The 13,850-nt window shown below is 46.0% G+C and overlaps 1 protein-coding gene across 1 annotated transcript; it reads right to left on the reverse strand.

Moving 5' to 3' along the window:
* Positions 1-833: 833 nt before the first annotated feature.
* Positions 834-11,784, reverse strand: LOC123171101 (uncharacterized). The gene is made up of 10 exons (XM_044588745.1): positions 11,666-11,784; positions 11,129-11,151; positions 5,598-5,696; positions 5,379-5,440; positions 4,297-4,602; positions 3,912-4,114; positions 2,836-2,921; positions 2,675-2,724; positions 1,504-2,147; positions 834-1,414 (listed from the first exon to the last, which is right to left on the reverse strand). The coding sequence occupies exons 1-9, from the start codon at positions 11,782-11,784 to the stop codon at positions 1,908-1,910; spliced, it is 1,188 nt and encodes a 395-aa protein (XP_044444680.1). The 3' UTR covers positions 834-1,414; positions 1,504-1,907.
* Between the last annotated feature and the right edge of the window lie 2,066 nt (positions 11,785-13,850).

Here is a 13,850-nt window from a genome sequence, read left to right on the forward strand (position 1 = left end):
TCTAAAATAGAGTACTCGTACTGATCTATGTGTGTTTGTACTGAGAAATTTTTCAGAGTAATTTTGAATGGTTCCGAGAAAAGATTACTTGCACTGATGTTCGTATGGGTTTGTACTGAGCAGTTTTTCGCCCTGAATTCCAATCACATGTTGAACTTTCTAACCTGCAGTTGCAAAGAAGCCGTCCCAAGTCAGGCTAGACAAAGACATCCGGTTGGCTCTTGCCGTATATGGAGAATTTCCAGAATTTTGTAAAACAATTGAAGTAGATTGGTCTGGTTAGTATCATTATCACCATAACTAGATACATGTACTACTTTTTGACTATAACAAGAAAAGAAAGCACTAGCTAGTGTTCAAAATATAGAAAGGGTGATATTTCTTAAATACAAAATTCAGAAAAGAATGGTGCTCTCTATCAGATTGTTGATGCATGAAAATCGCATGAACTTCATATACTGCAATAGAGTTGCATCAAGTGCACGCACACATCGGCGCACGTCTTGCTACACCGAAAGCTTGCGATGAACTGTTTAAAGTTTGAAAACTGAACCTTTTGTTCTCAAGTACTGACACTACAAAATATAAATATATATCCATTGTTTCTAACACAAAAGAGTGACCACAAATACCAGCACTACAAAAATGCACTCTACAGGTATAGACTACAACATACTTCACATTACCAGATTGCAATTCTTTTTGTAGATGATATATTTTTCCGACGAACTGATGAAGTGAACAAGATTCACATGAGACATATGATTTTTGGGGATTTCCTCAAGATTATGTGCAATAAAGCATCCGGACCGAAAACAACAGACAAGCTGAACTGAAAACCAAAATAAATGGCCTCTGCGTTCCTCATATAGCAACTAAAACTTCAGTACAACTACACCTTTTATTGCTGCACTACTACTTAAACAAGGTAAATCAACAAAAAACTGAACTAACAAACATCTACTCCCTCTGTAAACTAATATAAGAGCGTTTAGATAACTAAAATAGTGATCTAAATGCTCTTATATTAGTTTACGGAGGGAGTACTTAATATCTTTGTGCATGCCCATGGCGGCAGTGTGCAACCGTCGAGCATGTAGCTCGAGTGCTGGACGCAAATGCCCTTAGTGGTGGCCGCTATCGCCCCAAGAATGTTGGACGTATTGCCAGCTAGCATCCATGAAAACCGAGACAAAATTGAGTCTTGCACAAGATCAAACTAATATAAACGCTTGCTGCATCCATCAGCAGTCATGCATAAGCAAGCAATGTGCAAAGCAAAGGGGCTGGTGTGTTCTCCCTGTGTGTGTGCTCGACTTGGATGGATGTGCAGTGCTTGGTGAAGATGTTGTCCGCAACCCACGATTCTACTTGTACTAGTGTCAACGCTCCACTTGGACGGCTGCCAGCACCCCTGGTGGAATTCAAGTTACAGCCAACATTAGCAGGAATTCAAGCGAAAGAAGAGAGAGAGGTTAGTGAAGAGAGGAGAACAGGAGAGACCAGCATAGTGGAGGTTGGGAAAGGAGGCAAACTTCTGAGCTGCGGTGTCGAACGACTCGATGCTGTGTCATTGAACAACCCATGGTGGCGGCAGTGAATGATGCCGTGCCATCGCGCAGGGCCAGCACCGAGGCTAGCACGCATGGGATCCTGCGTGCGGCGGCTCGTCGGACCTGGATGGCGGCAAAGAGAACACGGCGGCCCCGCGATGTGGACCTGGGTGGCCCCGAAGAGGGCCGGGGCTACGGACGAGCTCAGCGGGGATTCTCGGGGCGGCGGTTCAATTAGAAACACACAGTAGCAATTTTGCCGAATGCCATGAAATGAAATTTGCATGGTTCAATTAGAAACACACAGTAGCAAAGATACTTGCAGATTTTTTTGTGTATAAAAAAGCGAGTGGTTTAAATTGAAAACACGGACAGCGCCACCACACATTTTCTTTTAGTATATCTTCTCATTTTCATCCTACAGTGCATGTTTTGTGTTATAGGAAGAAAATGGAAAACATAAAGGGAATCGTACTTACGATTGGGAATTAGACATACTGAATAGCTTACATTAGATGGTGGTCGCAGTCCCACTTGGACTGCGGTCAGAGCTCGACTTGGACGGCTCCCAACAGCCGTGTATACCCCTGGCTGCTGCAAGTTTGACTTGGTGAAGATGGTGCAAAATAGATAAACCCATTTTTTAACACAAAACTGCAAAATGCACTGTACAGGCAGAGAGTACAACATACAACTCTCATTCTCAAAAATATTCAAACATAAATAGCTCTCAGAGTCTGAGCTGTTGTTTAGTTTTTTGTCGAACTGATGCAAAAATCGCAGTGATTTGTCATATAACATAAAACCAATGAACCGAACTGTTTCAATAAATAGCTCTCAGAGTCTGTACTTACAAAGTTTTGAAGGTGAACTACGTACAGTTTCATTAAACTTTTAACCAAAATCACACAAGCATCACAAATGGTACCAACAATGGTTCAGAATCATCGAGAACACAAGTTCAGTAACATAGTCACTTCAGTAGCACACACAAGTAAACAAGGTTGAATTATCACACAAGCTCAGTAACATAGTCACTTCATTAGCATACAGTGGAGAACAATCTCTCCTCCGAAAACAAGAAGAACAGAATAGGTTGCAGTTCAGATACAAAAGCATACCAGTGAGATTGAGGACGGAGGCATGGGAGATAGATCATCCGCCGTCGCTGCTGTACACACGTTGCCAATTAAAAAGGCTGAATTTCAGTAGATGGAGAAGAAGGACGGACGACGAGCCAGCAGTGGCCAGAGGAAGAAGGCAACACAGGAGGAAGAACGACCACCGAGAGCAATGGGCAGCGCCACGGCGGTGTCCATGACGGTGGCAAGCAGATGAGCCGATTGTTCAGGTGCTTCCCAAGATCCCCTGCAACAGCGAAGTCACAGCACATTAGCACTCTAGAATGCATGTAAACATGTACGTGTTCAACATATGTTCAAAATTCAACTTGTACAAATTAGAGAGCTTCTACTGAATTCAGCTGCGCCAGCTTGTACTCTCTATACTACAAAAAGCTCAGCATCTAGAAGAAATACATCAGTTTAAATATACTTACCATAGTAGTTTAGAGTGTCGTGAATATATAGAGTCCGGTCTAGCAGAGATAATGTTACCTATTTGCCCAGAACTGTCGGGCATGAAAAGTGTAGTGGCAGAACATATTTTTTGTCTAAATTCCCGAATGCAAACTTTCCTGCTTGTGAACACAACTAAATAATGCTGCAAGTATGTAACAGCAAGACATGAACTAGCCTCCACGCTGGTGTATGATTAGCATCACCATACAACAAAAGGAAGAACAACCCATCCATCTATCATTGTACAAATAAATACAGAAACACAAAAGCTTCTGCAGATTTTCTAGTTTTTCGCTCGTACATAAAAAGATTGGATCATACAATAGTATAGGAACCCATCATATGTATCAAGTGAGCTAGTAGTTCAAAATGCATCAATCGAATACGACATGCATCACGCTTGTGAAAATGAAAATTCAGAAAAAGAACATTTTCCTTCAGAATCAGAGAAGCACACAGTATAAATCCATCGAGTAATTCCTACAGCCTTATTATAAGTCCATAACAAGTTTGTCAGCCGCATTCCAACAAATAGTTGCTGTGCATCTCTACTAACTAGAGGTAAAAGCGGCAATGACTTGAATTATAAATCTCCAAATAAAGATACAACAGAAGGATAGAAGGAATTAACCACAAGTTAGTAGACGGGAAAATCTGCCGATGATGAAGTGAGCTAGCAATCATCCATCAAGATGATCTTTTTTGGCTCACTAAGATTGACAGGGGAGGAGCTGTACTTGTTGCAACATCACTACTTGAACTGGTGTGAGTACCATACCTGGACGGATGGGGCAGGAGGGAGACGGTCGGGCGCTTCACAGGGAGTAGGCAAGAGGAGGGGGCATCCGGAGGACGTGCTTGGAGCGTCGTGCCCTGATGGATGGTGGTTGGAGGAGGGTGGCTGCCGGGCGCCAGCGGCGCTGTGGAAGACGAGTGGAGCAAGCCAGCGGCACAGTGGAAGCCAAGGGGAGCAGGACGTCTCTAGCAATTTTCAAGCACAAGGTAGCTACAAATAAACGATGAACAGAGCAAAGCTAGTAGTCCAGTGTACTGAGACATTGTAGCAAACACAATGGCGTGCCTCCAAATATGTGATTTTTTTAGATTAATGAACTGCTGCTGTTTCTTTCATTGAACTAGTACTGAAGAATTTCCTCTCTTACCGAGTATTGGGAAACAAAACCAGAGACGGTGTTGTTTGCCAGCGCATGTGCAGCACAATGACCTCGCCTGAGAAGCAGCACCGATCCGATCCAGCAATTTCTGTCGAGGGACCGAGCTTGTGGGTGAGCACAGCAGGAGGGAGCGGCAGTGCAGGGGTGGAGGAGCGGGAAGGTCAAGTTCGAGGCAGCGAGAGGAGCACCTCGAAGAGACGTGGGGGCTGGGAGGAACGATAGAAGGAGGGAGACCCGCTGCACTGACCGAAGATGAGATGAGAGCGGAGATGTGTCGCGGAGTCGAGGGCAGTGCTAGTCTCGCCGGATCAGAGGCGCGACGATGGAGGGTGGGGATCGGAGGCGCCGGGACAGGGGGTTGCTGGGGATGGGGCACGCCGGGGCTGGGGGTCGCCGGGGATAGGGCGCGTTGGGGCTAGGAGTCGCCGGGGATGCGGCGCGCCGGGGATGGGGCCCGCCGGGGTTGCGGGTCGCCGGGATGGAGCGCGCCGGGGTTGCGGGTCGCCGGGACTGGGGCGTGCCGGGGTTGCCGCCGCCGGAGATGGGGCACGCCGGGGTTGATGGGGAGGGAGGTGTGGGCTTCGCGTGCGGGAGGGGACGAGTCTAGAGCGAGGTGGTGGCATGGGCTTCAGCGGGCCATTCGAGTTGCTCCACTTTTTTGCTTCTGGATCGTGCAAAATTGCATCGCGCCATAGGACCTTCTACCGCGGCAGCGGCCTCGGAGCGCCGCCGCCCCTCCCCTCCCGACCTTCTACCACGGCAGCGGCGCCCTCCCCTCCCGGCCTTCTTCCGCGGCAGCGGCCTGGAAGCGCCGTCGCCCCTCCCCTCTCGGCCTTCTTCCGCGGCGGCGGCCTGGCAGCGATGCCGCCCCTCCCCTCCCCGCTTTCTCCCGCGGCGGCGGCCTGGGAGCGCCACCGCCCCTTCCTTCCCGGCCTTCTTCCGCGGCAGCGGCCGGCAGCGACGCCGCCCCTCCCCTCCAGGCCTTCTTCCGCGGCAGCGGCCAAGCAGCGCCGCCGCCCATCGCCTCTCGGCCTTCTTCCGCGGCAGCAACCGAGCAACTCCGCCCCCACCAGCATATCGGCCTTCTTCCACGGCAGCAGCTCGATAGCGCCGCCGCCGAACTCCTCCGGGCCTGCAATTAGCTGTACTTCATCAGATGTGGATTGGTGCTGCCTCGACATCAAACCAATTCGAGCAAGAAGGACTGTGCGCAAGGTTCCTTCATCCACGACAGCTTCTTGGATTAAGTCTGCAACGACCTTCAGAGCAAATCCTCCGTCTCCGTTCACCTTGAGCAACGTCCAGACCGCTCATGAACTTCTGAAGGGCAAGTGGACTGCACGGGCGAACGCGAAAGTTGTGCAGACGGACGAGAAGAGAACTTCCTCCTGCAAACGCAAGAAATCACTGCAACACGAGGTAAGCAGTACACTTCCTCAACGATATCAGTTTAGTTATTCAAGACAAAGCAGTACACGCAGTCCAGTACGCCTACAAAAACGATGCAGTGCGGTTGCTTCGGTTCGTTGTGGGGGAAAATGCAGTGAACTTGCTCGGTTATGCAGTACGCTTGTGTAGGTTCATTACGGACAACGATGCAGTGCGGTTACTTCAGTTCACCTTGCAGAGTGATGCAGTCAGCTTGCATTAGTTTCGCAGTACCATTTGTAACACATTGTAGTTCGCATGATTCAGTTCATTTTGCCTGACAATGCAACTCGGTCATTTTGTGTGCAGGAAATGACGTTCAGCAGATACAAAATGCCTCGCATAATTGACAACCCAGGAAACAACAACTTTTAGAAGAGTAAAGCTTCTTCTGAAAGAGATACTGGCTGGGTTACCCCTGAGATTCCTCGAGGATTCTTCACGACAACAAACAGGGTGCACTACTCTCCGGAAGAGGATTTTTTCCAGGGAGAAGAGGTAGTCGAGGATGACGACGATGTCACCTTCATCTGGGAGGGCACTCACCGACAGGAGGATGAAGATGACGACGATGAAGATGAGCCAATAACAGTTCTCAACCTAGAGTATAAGCACGAGTTCACTACGTTTGGACAGCATGTCCGAACAGACAATGATGATGCAGTTGAACACGATGTTGCAGCAGATGATGAATATGATTATGACTATGATGATGTGCCACCGCTCCAAAATTTTCAAACCAATCCACTGAGACATCGTCACAACACTGGATTACCACCACGTCCACCTGCTGCACCCCAAAACAGAGCTCAGCGTCCACCTGCTGCACCGAAAAACAGAGCTCCAAGCAGAGCTGCTGCATCAACTTCGACACTGCGACCACCAACGGTGCCTCAGTCAAAAGTCAACAGCAGGTACAAATCCTCCTAACTATTGCCGCCGCGAGATCCTCAACTACACAGATCTGCTATAACCCCGCCATGTCCAATACAACCCGGCGAGCTGCAAACACCATCGGGTGAACGACTCTACACACATGTAAGTTTATGTTCTGAAAAATAATAATAATAGTTGCAGTCCATTCAGATAACATTGCAGTGCACACTGATATTTCTTGTGAGGTTTGACCTAGCATCTAATACATTGGATTCTTCTTAAAACTTGGGAACATTGCAATGCTTTATTAAACTCGTATGCACTCCTCGTATTTAAAAAACAGAACAGAACAAATTATCTCATAGAGCATTGCACTTAATGTAGGATAAAAACATGTCGCTGAACCTCATACCTGTCGCTGGAATGAAGTTCACCACGTAAGACAAGGCATGGGACTTTTACAACAATTATGCAAGATGTGCAGGGTTTGGCATACGCAAGAGGGCAAAACACAGGACAAATGCCTACATTGTCTGCTCAAGAGAAGGGACGCACAAGCAGACTGTGTCAGATTATCACCGGAAACGTCAAAAGACATCAAAAAGAATTGACTGCAAGGCAAAGATTAGAGTCAAAAAGAGGAAGGATGGCAAATTTGTGATAGAAATGGTTGAACTCAACCACAATCACAAGATGTTGGAAAGCCCTGGGATGCTTTTGCACATGCGATCGCACAAAAAAGACGATCCTTTGATAGACCAGTTAGTGAAAGACATGCAACTGGACAACCACACACACGCTCAGATGATGTCAACCCTGTCGCGTATGTCCGGTGGTCTGCAGTACATGGGACATACTAGCCGCGACTGGGTAAACAAGTAAGCACATCACAAACCATATCGCTTGAGCATCCTGTCGGTAATTATTTCCTGTTTGATGAGATGAGTTTGCATTGCGTTTGAAAATGCAGGAAACAAAAGTTTGCCAGAGAAGAGTCCCAAGATGACGTCAAGAAACTTCTGGATTTCTTTGAGAATATGCAGAAGATAAACCCAGAGTTTTTCTATGATTATGACGTTGATGCAGATAATCGTGTAAGAAACGTCTTTTGGGCCAACGCAAGTTGCAAAGGATCGTATGAAGATTTTGGAGACTGCGTTACATTTGACACGACGTATAAAACTAACAAATTCCACATGCCGCTGGGAGTCTTCGTGGGAGTGAACCATCATCTACAGAGCACCATATTTGTTGTTGCCCTCGTGCGAGACGAAACAATACCATCGTTCGAGTGGGTTTTCAAAACATTTTTGAGGTGTATGAACAACAAGCCGCCAATCTGCATGCTCACAGGTACAAAAAAAACACCTGCATACTTACGTTTGTTTGGTGCACTTATATTTCTTCCATCTATCTTACACACACACAAACAACTTAATAAAAAAACACTATTTATGCCTTCTCAGACCAATGTTCTTTGATGAAGGCAGCATTAAAAACTATCCTCACAAGTACTTTGCATAAGTTGTGTCGGTGGCATATCATGAAGAAGTACAAAGACCACCTCGCCTTGCTGTATAAGGCGTACGAGAAACTCAAAGATGACCTCAATGCGGTGCTGAACCACCCACTAATGCCGTCAGAATTTGAACGAGCATGGAAGGACCTCATTCAGAGATACAACTTGCAAGACGATGAAGTGATGAATTCGCTGTGGGATGACAGGCACGAGTGGATCTCGGCTTACTACAAGGAAATTTTCTGTGCTCGGATGACTTCCACACAGAGAAGCGAGAGCATGAACCGCATACTGAAGAAAAACTTTGTCAAAGAGAAGCATGATCTCCATTTGTTTGCTCAGCAGGTGGACAAGTGCATTCAGACCAGAAAGGCCGTCGAGCACGCAGAGACAGTAGCAAATGAGGTAAACAAAATGTCAATCAAAAACTGCTAAAAAATATAACTACAAAAACAAACAATTTTTTCATTTCTCTGGTTCGTAACAGTGCATTTCTGATCATGCAGTCAGAGGTAAAGACAACAACCCAGTTTGGGTTCGAAGTTCAGCTATCAAAAGTGTATACAAGGGCAGTGTTTGCAGATTTCAAAGAAACACTCTACCGTAGCACTGCATTCAAAGCAGAACGGTGCCCTGAGAACCCGACAAAGTATCTCGTACACCACTACAACAGATCGGAAGCATTTGACTGGGCAAGACATAATTTCCAAGTGGTCGCCGATGAACAGAAAGGTGTCTACGAATGTGAGTGCAAACTCTGGACACACACAGGTGAGACTCCTATCACAAAAAATTCTAGTTTCTGATAGTCATGCACGAAAGCTCACTTACTGAACTTTAAAAGTCCACATGCATGACTAATTCACAAAACCAAATGAAGTTCACTTCTTTAAAATGAACAAATAACGAAAAAAATATGTGTTTATTAATTTCATGGAGTTCACTTACAAAACAAAGAAAACATGTGTTGTCTGCAGGGCTCTTTTGCGTCCATGTGTTATGCATGCTTTCTCACTTGAGAGTACTCAAGATTCCTGAGGTGTACATCATGAAAAGATCCACCCGTAACGCAAGATCAGATGCGATGTTTGACAGAAGAGACTGTGAACAAACAGCACCAGATGGAACCTCGCTTTTTTGCCGTAGAAAATTGCTGACAGAAACAGCAATGGACCTTGCAAACAGAGCGACAAGGTCCGACGCTGGGTGCCACAGGGCGTTGTCTGGTATGAGGGCACTAATCGAGGAAGTTGATGTGCTCAACGAAGAAGAAGAAGAAGAAGAAGAAGCAGCAAAACTAAAGCAAGCAGAGAAATCCCAGCATGACAATAATGCCGAGAAAGTAGAAAATACCGAACACTGCGGAACTGGTGCTATCAAAAAAGAAACAATTCTTCCACCTCCTGTTTCAAACACAAGAGAAAGGAAGAAAGGGGCCGACGCAACCCAGAAAAAGGTTACATGCAAGGAGAAAAATGATGACAAAACAGTAAGCCACAGCCTGAGCTGGACAATGATGGTCACCCATTGGGAATAAGAAGGTGCAAGACATGTAATGAAATCAGCGGCCACAATTCCAGGACATGTACAAAAAGACATGAACAAGAAAAATGAGGTCATGGCGATGCACAACCAAACAGAAATTCCACTCACAACACAAAGAAATGGACGAAACCGAGACGTTGTAGCATCTGCAAAAAGAGGAAGAGACACAATTCAAGAACCTGCCCCAAAAGAACAAGATCAGAAAATGAGGAAGACGAACAGGATGAAATCAAAGAAGAAGATGGTGACACAACTGAAGAAGAAATGGCTTATGAAGAAGCAGATGAAGAAGAGGAGGAAGAAGAAGAGAGTGAAGAGGACGAAGAACATGAAGAAACTGAAGAAGCAGTGGCTTATGAAGAAACAGATGATGAAGATGAGGAAGAGGAAGAAGAGAGTGAAGAGGACGAAGAACATGAAGAAACAATGCCAACAAGACTACCACAAGCGAATGCCGCTGTACAGAAACAACCGAAAACGACACCACTTTCAAAAAACAAGGTAGGAGCACGAAAGGATGTAGTTCACAGCGCCGGAAAACGAAAGCCACCATCAACAAGCAAGCGGGGGGCAAGGAAGGATGCAGTTCACAACACTCAAAAACAAAAGCCGCAATCAACAAGCACGAGGGGAGCAAAGAAGGATGCAGTTCACAGCATTGGAAAACGAAAGCAGCCATCAACCAGCACGCGGGGAGCAAAGAAGCATGCAGTTCACAACGCTGAAAAACAAAAGCCGCCATCAACCAGCACGCGAGGGACTACAAACACAACGGTGGAGAGACAAGAACAAGCAACACTGCCACGGAAAACAAAAGAAAGTGCGACATTAGACACGCTCCGGTCACCGCGGAGAAGCAGCAGGTTAACGACCAAATAGATGAACTTCAATAAATTAATCATATGCATAGCAGTTTGCTTATCTGTATGACTCATGTATTAGTTTAAATTTTGTGTAAACACAAATTTCCCGCTGACTATGAGTTATTCAACTAAACCATGTAAAGAGAAATGGTGTATAGACTATACCATATATATAGCAGTCTAGAGTAAAACTTTGACACATTTTGACCCCAAAACGATGTAAAAATGCAGTTAGCTCACTGGCAGCACGAAGTTCAGAATAATAATTGAAGCGGTTCAGATCAGAAAAGTGCTTATTACAAAACACATCAAAAAGATGAAGCGTTCGACACGCAAAAGTACTTATTACAAATCAACCTCATAACCTTAACCAATCACGTCAAACGTGATTCTAACCGTATGATCCTCGAGTTCAAAGAAGTTGAGGACAACAACTTGCTCAGACATCAGGCCACTATCAATGCCAAATTCCTTCCACCCTTTCTGCAGACACAGCCGCCCGTCAACGCCTACACGGTACTTGGCTGGTTTAAGGTGTCCATTACCAAGAACAACTTGGAGAATTCCCTTCTTCTTAAGCCGGAGATACCTAACAGCTCGTTGGGGAATTTTCTGCAAAAAAGCAGTACAGATTAAACAAAATCTAACGTGCAGTGCGGAACTTGCAAACAAGAAGTACGCTTATAACTATTATGAAGTTATCGAGACTACCTGCATGTAGTACACAACGTACAAGCGGGGAAAATTGTGGAAACTATTAGTTCTCATCTAGTATCTAAGCAGTTCACATATTGTAACCATGCAAAAAAACACGAGCTCCATGCACACAAGCAAAAATAAATAAAAACAAGATATAAGTACAAAGTGCAGTACACTTCAATAAAACAAAATAAGTGCATTCCTATAAAACTAGAAGTTCAGACTAGTATGGAATTATACAAAAAAATAGAAAACACAAAGAAAAAAAATCAGATCAAGCAAAAAATACCATCTTGTAGTGAGTCTCCACATCTGTTGGCGTAAGCTGATGGACAAAAGGACTTGTGCAGCCAAGGCCACGGCGAAGCAGGGCGGAATAGAACGCAGAAACGTTGATGTGGCCCATATCCAATCCTTCTGTGAATACTGTGCCATATGCAAGCTGCTCCGCTCGCCCAGCTCGACACAATACCTCCCCCCCACGACGAGCATGACGGGCCTGCGAGCAAGCTGAGCAATCGCAGTGCGTCGGCACACCACAACCATGGCCGCGGCAGGAGAGATTCGCGCAGGGGCCTAGAGCCATCGCAACAAAAACCTAGAAAAGGAAAAAAATAGAGGCTAGAGAAAGGAGAGAAGTTGCGGCTAGAGAAGAAATGAACTGCAAAGGAAGGGTAGAAGTTGGCCTACATTTATAGAAGAGGAATGCAAAAAGGTCAAAAATGAATATTAAAGTACCAAGAATGAAGGACAATCAATAAAGGTTTATGTTACCAAAGAAAAAGTCTTACCAGGAAGTTCTACAAAGACTTTGACTGCACAAATTCCCACGAACTAACCGCAGATCATTAAATAATAATTCTCTAAAAAATTATAATCCACAGACCATTTTATGTGTGCAGTTCTCCAAAGTCTTACCAGGAAGTTCACTATATGTGTGTATGAAGTGCAGTACATGCTCAAAATGAAGCACAAGAGAAGCACTTTCGCAGTGCACAAAAGCAGAATTAGTGCACCTGATGCAGTACTTAAATGTAAGCCATGCAGTCCACAGCGTTGGCATAACCAGTCACAACTTTAGCACAAAGAAGCATGCATGCAGTGCAAAATGTGTACACCTGCAGCACAGGACCGTGACGAATGCAGTGCACATAGAGGCAACAAAGCAGTGCACACCCGTACACTAGAAAAAATGATACGTAAGAGGGAAAAAGAATAAAGAAAAATGCTACCCATGCAGTGCACAAAAATGTAGCGAAAACATGTGTAGTATGGAATGCGTGCACATGCAGTACAGAACCCTGATTAATGCAGTACACGGATGTTTTGCTAAGCAGTGCACGCCCCTACATTGAGAAAACACATAAGATAGAAAATACAAAGAAAAAAAATTGACCTCCACAAGTGCATCCGGCCCCAGCCAGTCTCGTAGTAGGTCTACGCCCACCGTAGGAGAGCCGTTCTGAGCCACGATGCGTGGGGCCGGGCACACATGGGCCCACAGGTCATAGAGCATAGAGCAGCGAGCGCCGTGTATAAGCGCCCGAATAAGTAACCAGAGGAGTTCGATACGGCTGCCTCGCCAGCGCTTATAAACAGGTCGGGCGCACCTTCCGCGGGCGAGGTGGGACTAAACATTAGGCCGCACACAACGCACCGGGAACCTGCCGTGCTCATAGGCCGACTTGGGCCCAATGCGTCTTCACTCCACGAACACAGGCCCAACAAGGCCCATTAAGAAAAAACAATAACTTCAAAAAAATGGGGGCCCCCCAACCCCCCTACCCTCCCGTACCAGGGACTGCAATAAGTACAGGCAAAAAAACAGATGCAGTACGCAACACTAGAAATATGCAGTGCATTTCGTTACACGAAGTAGTACGGTTTAGCAATCCAGTTCCGGATTACCTACATGAATAAATACACGGTATAGAACACAGCGAAAAACTCGTAAAATTGCGGAATACATTGTACTTTATTCAGGGGCTGCAGCAAGGACACGCAAAAAATACTGTGAAGTACGCACCTGTACACAGAATGCAGTTATCCATTGCACACGATGCAGTGCGGAACTGTAATCAATGCAGTTTCATTATCACGCAAGATACATATAAACGTGACAAAATGCCCGTTCGCACAGATAGTGGTGGTTAAAAAATTTACTGATAAAAAAAACCACGTTAAAAAACACCACGTTCGCATACAACCACCCAATCGGAGCGGTTCCATCGCCACAAGCCCACGATCTGCACAAACTGCATCGTCAGCGAGATCGTGCAGTTCATCCGATGCGGCCATCCCACCCCGCGTCCTCCCCTTAAATTCAGACCCCTGCCATAGGCCTTCTCATCCACAACAACACAAGTATCCATTGCGCTGCCACCAAATCGCTCCATCACATCCATCTCCACGCAAAACACCAAGCCCTACTACCGGCGATGGCGTTCGCCGATGAGTACAAGGACGTGGAGGCCCACGGCAACACCAAGTTGCACGTCATCCACACCAACGACAAGAAGCAGATGGCGATCACCCTCGCGCAGTATGAGCGCCACCTCAGCCTCCAGCGCCACAAGATCGTCGGCATTGATCTCGAGTACAACAACGAGCCT

This window comes from Triticum aestivum, chromosome 7D, assembly GCF_018294505.1.
Source record: "Triticum aestivum cultivar Chinese Spring chromosome 7D, IWGSC CS RefSeq v2.1, whole genome shotgun sequence".
Lineage (NCBI taxonomy): Eukaryota > Viridiplantae > Streptophyta > Magnoliopsida > Poales > Poaceae > Triticum > Triticum aestivum.